This window comes from Somniosus microcephalus, chromosome 16 (assembly GCF_052327205.1).
Source record: "Somniosus microcephalus isolate GS21.2 chromosome 16, FLI_Smic_1.0, whole genome shotgun sequence".
NCBI classification, from domain to species: domain Eukaryota; kingdom Metazoa; phylum Chordata; class Chondrichthyes; order Squaliformes; family Somniosidae; genus Somniosus; species Somniosus microcephalus.
This window is the reverse complement of record NC_141002.1, coordinates 19405882-19418967: the sequence shown is the minus strand read 5'-3', so window position 1 is coordinate 19418967 and position 13086 is coordinate 19405882. Positions and strand designations below refer to the sequence as shown.

Here is a 13086-nt window from a genome sequence, read left to right as displayed (position 1 = left end):
GGGGTCCCCAGTTAAAATGGAGCTAGATACGGGATCAGCTCTGACCGTCATAAGTCGACGGGATTACGAGCGGCTATTTCCGCATATACCTTTGAAAGACACATCCATTATCTTGAAAACATATACGGGGCAGAAAGTATACCCCAGAGGGAAAATAAGGGTGCCTGTTGCATACAACGGCAAGGAAATACAGAAGTTGTATTTATACGTTCTGCAAGATGGTGGTCCACCGCTGTTGGGACGTGAATGGATCAGGAAGATACGTTTAGACTGGCACTCCATTCAGGCACTGACGGTGACCAGTAAGAAAAAAAATGATGATGTCATACCTGAACGATTAAAAGACATCTTGGCCAATGCCAAAGAAGTGTTCCAACAGGAACTAGGAACCTTGAAAGGCGTCACCGCCTCAATAAAAGTGGAAGATGCGGCAATTCCCAAGTTTTTTAAGGCAAGGCCGGTGCCATACGCAATTCGTCCAGCAGTTGAGGCAGAGCTGGAGAATTTGGAAAAGACAGGCGTGTTATCCAAGATAGATTGGAGCGAGTGAGCAACACCCATCGTCCCGGTCAGGAAGAAAACATTGAATAATGATAAATCTGAAGAACAGAGAAAAATTCGCATCTGTGGGGACTTCAAGGTGACTGTAAACCCGGTCCTTCACACGGTACAGTATCCTCTTCCGAGGATAGAAGATATTTTCGCCTCACTATCCGGAGGGAAACGTTTCACCAAAATTGACTTGGCACAGGCATATCTACAGATGGAGGTTGAGGAGGCCTCTAAAAAGTATCTCACGATAAACACACACAAAGGCCTGTACCAGTACAATCGACTGGTTTTCAGAGTAGCATCAGCTCCAGCTATCTGGCAAAGAGCTATGGAGCAAGTCCTGCAAGGGATTCCGGGGACTCAATGCTACCTAGACGACATCCTTGTAACAGGAGAAAACGACAACGAGCACCTTGCCAATTTGGAGCAGGTGCTCACTAGGCTGAGAGAACGGGGCCTACGAGCAAATCGCCCCAAGTGCGAATTTTTCCAGAAACAAATATCATATTGTGGCCACATAATTAATGAAGAAGGGTTGCATAAGTCACCTGAAAAAATCGAAGCAGTCATAAAAGCCCCAGCACCTCAAAATGTCTCACAATTAAGGTCGTTCCTGGGATTGATAAATTACTATCATAAATTTTTACCGAACTTGTCAACTGTTCTGCACCCTCTTAACAAACTGCTACAAACGGGAGTAATTTGGAAATGGAGCGAAGACTGTAAACGTGCCTTCCATAAATGTAAAGGCTTGATCACGTCCAAGGAAGTTTTGGCTTATTACAACCCATCACTGCCAATCAGACTGGCGTGCGATGCATCCCCTTACGGCATAGAAGCGGTATTATCGCATAGATTCCCTGATGGCTCGGAGCGGCCGATAGCTTTTGTGTCACGCTCATTGAGCTCAGCTGAGCGTAACTATGCCCAGATCGACAGGGAAGCACTCAGCCTGGTATGGGGAGTGAAGAAATTCAACCATTACCTACACGGACAAAAATTTACCTTGTTGACTGACCATCAACCCCTCGTCTCCATATTCAACCCTAAAAAGGGCGTTCCCATTATGACAGCGCAAAGGTTACAGAGGTGGTCCCTTTTCCTAGGGGCACACCAATATGACATAGAATACAAAGGATCAAAACAGCATGGAAATGCTGACGGTACAAGAGGCACCTACAGTGGACCCAGTGGAAATGTTCCACTCAACCCTAGTAGAATGTCTACCAGTAACAAATTCTACCATTGAAAAGGAAACGAGAAATGACCCGACTCTCTCACGAGTCTACGATTTAACAGTGAAGGGATGGCCAGCACATGGCGAACCACTGTTGCCAGCATTCTCGCAAAGAAGAGAACAGCTGTCAGTGTGCCGAGGAACCTTGATGTGTGGATCCAGAGTGGTGATTCCACCCAAACTCCAGGATAAAGTGCTAAAGGAGCTTCACGAGGGGCATCTGGGTGGAGTGAAAATGAAGAACCTAGCCAGAGCGTTTGTGTGGTGGCCAGGTATCGATGGAGACATCGAAGAAATGACCAAGGGCTGTCTAGGATGCCAGAAGGTCCAAAACGCCCCACCACAAGCCCCTCTACATCCATGGGAGTGGCCCTCATCTCCATGGCAAAGGGTGCACATCGACTTTGCTGGTCCATTTATGGACTCAATGTTCTTAATCGCGGTTGATGCACACTCCAAGTGGCCGGAGGTAATAAAGATGTCCTCCACCACCACGGAAAAAACCATCACAGTATTAAGGACCATATTTGCCAGGAATGGGCTGCCTGAACAGATCTGTTCTGATAATGGACCACAATTTGTGTCCGAAGAATTCAGGAAGTTCTTAAAAAACAATGGGGTTAAGCACTACACGTCCGCCCCATACCATCCCGCCACCAATGGATTGGCTGAAAGGTTTGTCCAGACCTTCAAGAAGGCCATAAAGGCCATGGGTAATGAAGACATAAATCTACAACATAAGGTAGATAACTTCTTGTTTGCCTACAGGAATGCAACACATGTGGTTACAAACCAAACTCCCGCCATGATGTTTTTCAATAGAAGACTAAGATGCCGGCTGGATTTGATCAAGCCAAACATCAGAAGGGACGTAGAGAACCGGCAATTTCAAGGCATGAATGAAAGGCCAACTAGAACCTTCCAGATAGGTCAACAAGTTTTGGCCCGGGACTACCGTACCAAGAAATGGCAGCCTGGAACTATTTGCACACGACTAGGACCGCTGATGTATACCGTGGACATTGGAGAAAGCATAATAAGGCGCCATGCTGACCAGATCATAGAGTCATCCGAAAAGGGACAACCTACACCACCACTCTATACGCCTAATGATGAAGCAGAGATACCCATAGTATCTACCTCCGATCCGGTGATACTGGAACCAGATGAACCCGACACTGGCATTCAAGCCGAATCGACCTTGCCAAAAGAACCTACTACACCACCGAAAACTACTACACCACCGAGGCGTTATCTGGACCGAGTCAGGAAGCCTCCAGAGAGACTGACTTATAATTGATTAACTGCAGCAAATGTGTAGATTATTGTTCTTGTACACATGTTAATAACAATTACTTAAAATGTTATATACTGGTTGTCTAAAAGGGGAGGAATTGTGGTGTATGTGCCTTTAAGAGCCCCTGTGTACTGTAATGCTGGTAGTGGCCACTCGGGCTATATAAGCCTGTATAGTGTCTTGTATCTTTTAGTTCACCTCCAGACTTTGTCCAGTAAACACCTGTTAAACCAACTCCTGCATTCCGTGTCTCCATTAACACACGGATACAACACAGAGGGAAGCCTTTTTCTCTCAGGTTCTCTTCTCCTCCTTGTTCTTTTCAGTTTGGCTCCTTTAGTAGCACTCATGCCTCGGAGACAGAAGGTTGTGGGTTCAAACTTCACTCCAGGGCTCGAGCCCACAGTCTAGGCTGACACTTCAGTCTGGTGCTGAAGGAATGCTGCGTTGCCGGAGGTGCTGCCTGTCAGGTGAATTGTTTAACCGAGGTCCTAACTGCCTGTTCCGGTAGTTCAGGTAAATGTTAAAGATCCCATGACACTATTCAAATAAGAGCAGGGAATTCTCCCAGTCTATATTATGAGTAATTTGAGACATGACATGTGGTGAGTGTAGTATGCTTAGTATGAACAGATGACTTTGGACTTATGGTTCCCAAAACTCTCCACTACTGGGGGTTTTCCTCGCCTCGTGTCTGGGTCTGGTGTTGACTAATCAAAGCAACAATGTCTATCAATGAGTCAACAACTCCAGTATCATTGTATCATGAGACTACCAGGATGGTAGAAGATGAACTAGATGGACCTTGGTCTTTTTCCCCTCTAACAATTACTACAGCAGGGACTACACTTCAAAATTACTTCATTGGCTGTAACGTGCTTTGGTCATGAAAGGCGCTATATAAATGCAAGTCTTTCTTTCCACAAAAAATAATCAAAACACTTGGAAAGGATTTCAAGGTAGGATAGTAGAGGCAGAAGTTGGGAGGCATTTAAGAGACAATTGGATGCTGTGTTGGACAGATGAGAAGGATGAGCCAAGATGGCCCGAATGGCCTTCCTCATGGCCTAGGACACTGTCCTGGGTTGGGTGGGGCGGAAAAACAAATCGTACTAACCTACTCACCATATCCCTTTGCTAATGCAAAAGCCGTATGTGACTTACTTACTCCAATCAGTTGGCTTAATGAGTTTTCCATTTGTCATTCTGTTACTTGCTCCAATGCCACTAACCTTACATTCATCCACACACTGAACTGCATTTTTCACCTGCTGGCCCATTTAATTGACAGATCTTAAAGGTGTGGATTACTGTCCAACTTAATATAGCTTACCTTGTGAGTACAGAAGAATCTGCATCTCCAGAAGCACGCACGTGAAGAGTTGAACTAGATTTTCCAAACCCAACAGTTCAAAGGCTTCTCGCAGCGGGAAATCAAACAGGGGCAACTCACTCGGCCCAGGGCGCTGGCAAATAACTGGCCCATAGACCCCGGAGAACTTCAGTGAGCGACCAGGTGGAGGCAGGGGCACTTCGTAGAGGACGTTGTGTATGTAGCTCTCCAGGGGCAGAGGCGGGGGCTGTTGGGAGCTCACCGCCTTGTGCAGCTGCAGCAGAAACTTCCGACAGGCCTGCATGAATGGCAGCGGGGTGATCAGGCAGATGCACTTCGACACGTACAGGGTGTCCCGGCTGATGTCGTACGAGTTGTAGCGCTGCAGCTTGGCCAGCGAGGTGCTGTCTCCCTCGTCGATGCTGCTCGCCAGGGAGTCCATGCTACAAGAGGACGAGGCGTAAACACTGCTGTACTGTTCCACGTTATGCATCTGGTAGAGCGTCTGCATGGCGCTACAGATCTGCTTGCAGGTGACCTCTTCGTAGAAGGTGAGCACAAAGCCGTAGGTGCGCGAGCCGTCTTCGCGAGTGATGAGGAAGGAATGGAACTGCGGATCTCTACTTTCAGCCTGGGTTCTGAAGGAGAGCCCTTTGGGCATGCAGAGCTGGGGGGGGAGGGGGGCAAAACAAAAATCATACACTTTATATAAGGAGGTCATCTAAAAAAACATAACAGTCTTACCAAATGGCACGGACAATATTCAACAAACTGAAAAAACTCTACAGCATTTCCCACAAGTAGTACGCAGTCCAGAATCAGCTACTTTACCCTGGTGAAACCTGGCGGTGGAGGGACTCTAGTTAACATGCCAACCATTGTCTTCATTGGTTGCGGGGGGGGGGGGGGGGTTAGGAGGAGAAATACAGTAGACGGCTGTGGACAACTGTCGGAGTGGCTCTTTTTACTCTCATCGCCGTCACATCGCAAGGGGAAGCCTGAATGGCACTTCATCTGAAGATTGAAATTCAGGCCCGCTGGTTCAAGATTTATACACTGACCAGGTGTCGGCCGTGGCTCATTTGGTGGAGCTGTCACCTTTGAGTCAAGAAGGTTGTGGGTTCAAGTCCCACTACAGAGACTTGAGCACATAATCCAGACTGACACTCCCACTGCAGTAGCGAGGGAGCTCCGCTGCACTGCACTGTGAGGTGCCTTCTCTCAGATGAGACATTAAACCGAGGCCCTGTGTGCCCTCTCAGGTGGATATAACTATTTCACTATGGCACTATTTCAAAGAAGAGCAGGGGAGTGAGAGGTGGTGTCCTGGCTAATAATTATTCCTCATCCAGTACCTAAAACGGATTATCTGGTCGTTAAGACATTGCTGTTTGTGGGACCTTGCTGTGCGCAAATTGGTTGTCGCATTTCTCTACATTGCAACACTTAAAAAATGCTTCGTTGGCTGTAAAGCGCTACAGGACATCCTGAAGTGATGAATGATGCACTGTAAATGCAAGTTCTTTCTTGCTATTACCTTTGGGCTGTTTTTTTGTCAATTTTCTGCCCACAGCCTCAAAGTATGGATCCGTTTGTTGGGTACAGTTCCACTGCCACTGTCAGCCCAACCTCACCCAAGTAGCAATGCCAGACAAAGAATGTTGGCAGCATATTAACTGTGGGGGCATCAGGGCCTCGTCCTCACCTGACGGCCACACCAGTGCACTTTCTAGCAGGGTGCCCTAGGTAGCAATCAGGAGCAGTGACCCTGACATTTTCAATGCGATGTTGGTGTGAACAATTATAATGGCGGACAAAAGGCTACAGTCGCACTTTGAGGACATCATGCGCAATACTAAATACAACACGATTTTTATACTGAAGTTACTTGTCAAATGTGACAGGCACCAAACACAACACTGAAAATTGTATCTTGCAATATTTAAAATAATTAAAACAAGCAAAATAGTCATGTTGGCGACACAAATTGTCACCATCAATCTTGAGCTGATTTTCAAATCTGAAAAACTGAGATTAAAGGGGGAAATCAAGATGGATGGTCCAAGAATAGATTTAATTTGTGGCAAAGACATTCAGCTGTGAATAATCAACAACAGCTTTGGCTCCTCCCTGACTGAGGGGAAGAAAATCAGGATTGTCTGAGGATTATTGAGCTTGAGGGCACGGGGGAAATTCGATGACTTCATGACACAACTATAACAATTACACCAGTTGTTTGTTTGCTAAAAGAGAATGGTTTTGACTAAACAAGGACAAGCAAATCTTCTCAAGTCTGGTGTCAGCCTTGGCTCAATGGTTGCCCTCTTGCTTCTGAGTTAGAAGGTGGTGGGTTCAAGCCCCAGAGTACTTCACTGTCAGAGATGGCGTCTTTCAGACAAGACGTGAAACTGCCCTCTCAGGTGGACGTAAAAGATTCCATGGCACCAAAGAAGAGTAGGGGTGCTCTCCCAGGTTTTCTGGCCAATATTTATCCCTCAATCAACACTTAAAAACAGATTACCCGGTCATTTATTGCATTGGTGTTTGTGGGACCTTGCTGTGCCCAAATTTGCTGCTGTGTTTCCCTACATTACACCAGTGACTACACTTTTAAAAGAAGTACTTCATTGGCTATAAGTCGCTTTGGGATGTATATTGGAGCGTATATTGCTATCCTATGGTTCCATTAGGTACAATATTTTTAAGTCACTTAAGTGAAAGCAGATTTCTCAATGCCAAATTATTTTTCGGGGGGGGGGGGGTGCATGGGTGGGGGTGGGTGCAAGGCACAAACCCCTCCCTATCTGTGCTGTTCAGATCTAGCCCGTGGGTTTCCTGCCATTCCAAGACATGCAATTCAGTGCTGTAGGAAAAGGGAAAGGAATTCTCATCATTCACCAACAACCTGGCCAAAACTGGTAAACTCATGCCAGGGAAGACTGAACAACACTTGAAATGGAGATTCAAATTCAGACCTACAAGTTCAATGTTAATGCAATAAGTATGTCTCACCTTTGTACCACACAGGGGTTTTTTGTTCCCCTGTTGAGGGGGGGGGGGGGGTACATTTATAATCCCCATTTTCCAAATCTCCATTTTTCTCCCTTCATTGTTTTCTAAAGTGGGCACCCTGGATTTCAACTGAGCAAGCGGGTAAACAGTTGTGGGTATCTCCATAAGCTTCCTCCAGTACTGAGACGTGGCCAGTCACCAGGGGGCGCCAAAGTGCGACCCAAGAGGGCTCCTCTGTTGAGTTTTACTTCCTGTCGTCAACAAGGTTCTTTGCCTATGCCAGCCCGACGTCTAACAACTCATCCGAGATGAGTAACTGAGCTATTGGAGCCACTCAAATGGGAATGTCAGCTGGAATGTAAATCCAGCCCTTCCTTTATTTGGTACAGCGCACTAAAGTGATCTGTATTTTTGCCCAAAGTTCGCCTCCTATTATAATGGGAAAAGACTGTAGTTATAGATACTGCAAATTAACTACGCCATTATAAAAAGTCTAAAACTCTTACCTCTTTAAAATAGTTTCAGTCTGCTCAATAAAAACATAAAAAGAAATGCTCATTTAGCCCGACAATGTGATCTCCTGGACTGGCTTTGGTCATCTGAGGGGCTCGGAGAGGAATTTTCCACCGTTTTTTCCCCTTAATGGCCCTGTGTTTTTTCCCCTTTTTTTTGCCTTGAGATTAAATGTCTGCTCGGGGTGGGGTGTGGGGGAGAGAGGAGTGGTGGTAGGAAGTATCTAGTCATGATGCTCCAGGTGTCGTGAGCGTGGGGCAGGAAAGGTGGACAAGTTGGGCTTTACCCAGCCGTCATTTTCGTATATTCCTATTACAAACGTGTCCCTCTAGTATTCCAGCTCACCAGGAGAAACAGCCAACTGCATTCTGAACTCCCGAGGCCTGCTTTGTTTTGGCGTTAAGAACAAAGTTGGCAGGAAGCCTTGGACTCAAGGTCACAATCCCCAACAAAAGCCAAGTATTTTCACCTTTACTTCTGGGATTCTGACCCCTGGCCAAGATCAGGGGCAAGACTCACGACCTCTGGGGTTGACACTAGCCTCTCAGTCAAGTATAATGGCGGGAATAAGAACATAAGAACATAAGAAATAGGAGCAGGAGTAGGCCAATCGGCCCCTCGAGCCTGCTCCGCCATTCCATAAGATCATGGCTGATCTGATCCTAACCGCCAACATGAGCACTTACTTGGTGCGCCTTTTATTTCATTTCCTTTCGACACATTTTTATTGCTTTTAAACTTATCTTTTTTTTTCCCTCTCCTGCTAACTCTACAGGTAGAGAGTTGCGTTCCGACTAATGGAGGCAGAGTTTACCCATGCTGCTCTGTAATTGATGGGTTTTCAAACCTGGGTCACTGGAGGGCCGCGAGGGGATCCCAGAGGCCGTCAAGATCATCAGATTTCTGCCCGTATAACATAAGATTTCAGCAATTTAAAAAAAATTTGTTGACTTACTAGCACAGCGTTTCTGTTGCAATATTATTATTTTTTTTAAACAGCACTGATTTCCTTTGTCTGACTGACATTGTCTATCGGAAGGTAAGACAAGCAGGTTTCCCGTGAGCGTGTTAATATTCGCAGCAGAGTAACATTCCCTGTATCGAGAAAAGTTTGAAATCACTGCTGTAAACTATGTTGTCAGTAGAGGGGTTTCAGTCTTGCTGAGCACCATGGGTAACCTCAGGCACCATAAACATCAGGCCACATGTGATGGTTGACTAAAGAGCATCAGGCTCCATGAGCCTGGGGATAATAATGGTGACTTTCGCTGGTCATGGGTCATTACTATCATGTTCTGAAATCATTACTGAGGCAATCGCATTGGTAGAACGGCTGTGATTCAGTAAACACATGTTTTTGTATAAAGTTAGACTGGTCTTCCAAGTACTGCAACAGCTGGACTGGTGCCAGACCCACAGCAGGAGCCAGAGACATTCTCGAACCCTCACGTACGCGTTCTGCAGGCATACTGAACAGGCAGGCTGCTGTCACTCACCTACGAGTCACAGCTTAGCCACGATACAGTGACTCATGTATTTTTTTTTTAAGTCCAACCCACTGCCTGTTTCTAATCCACAGAGGCTAAGCTATTATATCAGCTTAGGTTTCACCTCCGAACGTAAATAGATTGTAGGCATTTAAATGTACGACTCTCACAAGCAAGGCAGTCGGGGGCGTACACTACAAAACAGCTCAAAGTAAGACAGCTCATTAAAGAGAGGTTCGCACTTTAATAAGAGAATCTAACCGACTGATGATTTTGATTGAACGACCAATCCTTTAAGTTGCCCCCTCCCCATGTTCTCACCAATTTTCCCCTCCTTCCCCTCCTGGGGGGTATGGCTCCACATGCGCCAGTTGTCCAAGTGATGTGTGAGCTTTGTGTGAGAGTGTTGGCAGGCTGTTCGACCCTGGGGGCCATCACAGCTGAGCCTGATTCTGTTGCCACCCAATATGCCCGCACACTCTCAACAAGACCAGTGGATATCAATCGGCAACAGGGATCTAGGTCTCTTTCCCTGCCCCCGTCTCCCTAGCCCAGGGTCGGTGAATCCGATTGTATATCACTATCCAGGCCGAGATCAGTTAACCCAGACTTGCAATCAAACCTGGGGACCTTCCTGGTCTGTGTGTCACTGGATTATCAAAGGAGCTTCCTTCACACCAAGTCCCAGTTAAACATAGTTAACCCTAGACTCGATCACCAGCAGCGAGTGCGATTACAACCAGTGGGTAAAATTCCACAACAGGCGGTCACAGGGGATGCCACTCAATTTGAGGGTTTGCTCCCTCAAATTAAAGGCCGGCTCGCCGAAGAATTATAACCAGCTCTCCAACAAAAGATGACCCGTTCAAACGTGGGTCAAGAGTGAACAGGCAACCTGGGAGGATTGACACAGAAACAGCGACACATTACAGCTGTTGTGCCCGTCCACATCTGTAGATCGGAACTCAGGCGGACACGCTGCTTGAATATTCTCCGCTCAGTTTGAAGAAAGTCAGGAGTCAAGCTGCGGTAAAGAAACAGCCGGATTAACAACTAGGCAGGTGTCAGCCGTGGCTCAGCGGGTGGCACTATCGCTCTCAGCCAGAAGGTTGTGGGTTCAACTCCACTCCAGAGACTTGAGCACAAAATCCAGTGCTGAGGGGGTGCTGCACTGTCGGAGGTGCCGTCTTTCAGATGAAACGTTAAACCGAGGCCCCGTCCGCTCTCTCAGGTGGACATAAAAGATCCCACGGCGCCATTTGAAGAAGAGCAGGGGAGTTCTCCCTGGTGTCCTGGTCAATATTGATCCCTCAATCAATATCATTCAAAAAAATCTGGCTTTTATCTCATTGCTGTTAATGAGTCCTTGCTGTGTGCAAATTGGCTGCCATGTTTCCTACATTACAACAGTGACCACACTTCAAAAAGTACTTCATTGGCTGTAAAGCACTTTCGGACGTCCTAAGGTCGCTAAATATGCAAGTCTTTCTTTCTTATTATTAGAACTGATGGAAATGAGATAATTCAGACTGAAAGTGGATCAGTTAAAGGGCACTACAGGGGCACAGAGAGCTTTCTCTGCTCTTCCTAATAACTACCCAAAGGCTTTGAGATGGTGGGCTTACAGTAGATCATCTTTGTTCATCACTTGCCAGCGCAAATCAACTATTCAACATGAAGCTGGCTCTCATCCTGCTCCTCAACGCTCTGAATTCTGCCCCAATCTCACGCTGGCCAAGCACATTAACAACAGATTTGGATTTATTTTCCAATCAGGCCACAGTACTTCTCAAGCTGGTGTGCCGCGTGCTGCAAGAGGCTCAGGTGGCTGGAAGATAGATAGATCAGATTGTCCCGGGCTACGGGCTTTGGTGACCCCAGAATCCGATCTTTTAACACTGACCCCAGAACCAAGAGGTAGAGCTGTCTGTTGCTGACCGGTGGACTTGATTGGTAAAAATCCCTCTCTATAACCGGACTGATATCAGATCTTCAAAGGAGATTTACTGAACGGGAAGCTCAGTGATAAAGTTCATCCGCCAGCTCTTGGGACTAAATCAAGATATATGAAGGCAAGAAGTGCTGATTGAATCATTTTTTTGCCAAGCAGGCTTATATATAAAGGAAAAAAAGACTTGTATCTATATAGCACCCTTCACGTTCTCAGAACATCCCAAAGCACTTTACAGTCAACAAAGTACTTTTGAAGTGTAGTTACTGTTATATAATGTTATAGTGTCAGCTGTGGCACTCTCACCTCTGAATAAGAAGGTTGTGGGTTCAAGTCCCACTCCAGGGACTTGAGCACATAATCTAGGCTGACACTTCAGTACAGTGCTGAGGGAGTGCTGCACTGTCGGAGGTGCCGTCTTTCCGATGAGACGTTAAAACCGAGGCCCTGTCTGCTCTCTCAGGTGGACGTAAAAGATCCCAAGGCACTATTTCAAAGAAGAGCAGGGGAGTTATTCCCGGTGTCCTGGTCAATATTTATCCTTCAATCAACATAACAAAAAAACAGATTATCCGGTCATTAGCACATTGCTGTTTGTGGGAGCTTGCTGTGCACAAATTGGCTGCCGTGTTTCCCACATTACAACTGTGACTACACTTCAAAAAGTACTTCATTGGCTGTAAATCACTTTGAGATGTCCCATGGTCGTGAAAGGCGCTATAGACATCCAAGTCTTTCTTTCTTTCCTTAATGTAGGGAACGCAGCAGCCAACATGCTGCACAGCAAGTTCCCACAAACAGCAATGAGATAATGACCAGATCTTCTGTTTTAGGTGTTGCTTGAGGTCAGACGGGGCCTCGGTTTTAACGACTCATCCAAAAGACAGCACCTCCGATGGTGCAGCACTCCATCAATACTGCACTAGGGGGGTCAACCTAGATTGTGTGCTCAGGTCTCGGGCGCGGGACTCGAACCCACAACCTTCTATCTCAGAGGCGAGAGTGCTACCCAATGAGCCACGGGAGGCCAAGAGAATCCTGGACTCCTCTGAGTGAGAGAGAAGCACTGGATGTGAAGTGAAGGCTGGAATTTGAAGGGGCCAAGCAATTGGTGTCATTCATCAGTTTAACACTTGAGACTACTGGAGCATCAGATGTAAAAATGACTATAAATGCAGAGAGATTATTGAGGGAATTATGGAAACAGAAAAAGCGCCATCATTCTAAACCTTTGAGCTATCACGGAGCGTGTTTAGCATATTGACACCAATATTCTAAATGGCATGTTTTTTTGCATTGAACCTGTCCTGCAAATTCACTTTTCCGCTGCAGTTGTTCACTCTGAATCACCAAACCAGGATAACTGTCAATTCACCCGACTGCTATTTGTGGGATCTTGTTTGCCACATTTGCGTGCACCATGGCAGTCACTGCTCATGCAAGTAATTCATTGTATGGGAAGCGCTTGGGACAGTTATTGCACAAGCAATTCCCACACCATCACTCGACGTATAAATCTCCCACACAAGTAGTGCCATGGGATTTTTAACATCCGCCTGATCCAGTGGAACAGCCAGCCAGGGCCGAGAGATTGGATAAAGTGCAATAAAAATCTAAAGTCTTCCAGCATCATTCAGCGCTACAACTCTTGAAATAAAGTACGTTGGTCTCAACACTTCAGAACGGGGCGAATATAGGAGACAT

General features: G+C 46.4%; 1 protein-coding gene across 7 annotated transcripts in view; it reads right to left on the bottom strand.

Moving 5' to 3' along the window:
* Positions 1-13086, bottom strand: part of LOC147106003 (DENN domain-containing protein 5B) — a 360273-nt gene that overhangs the window by 209472 nt on the left and 137715 nt on the right. For all 7 annotated transcript variants that reach the window (XM_086008626.1, XM_086008628.1, XM_086008630.1 and 4 more), the window contains one exon: positions 4420-5086. In XM_086008626.1, the coding sequence (XP_085864752.1) occupies positions 4420-5086 (667 nt within the window). The remainder of the gene's footprint in view (positions 1-4419; positions 5087-13086) is intronic.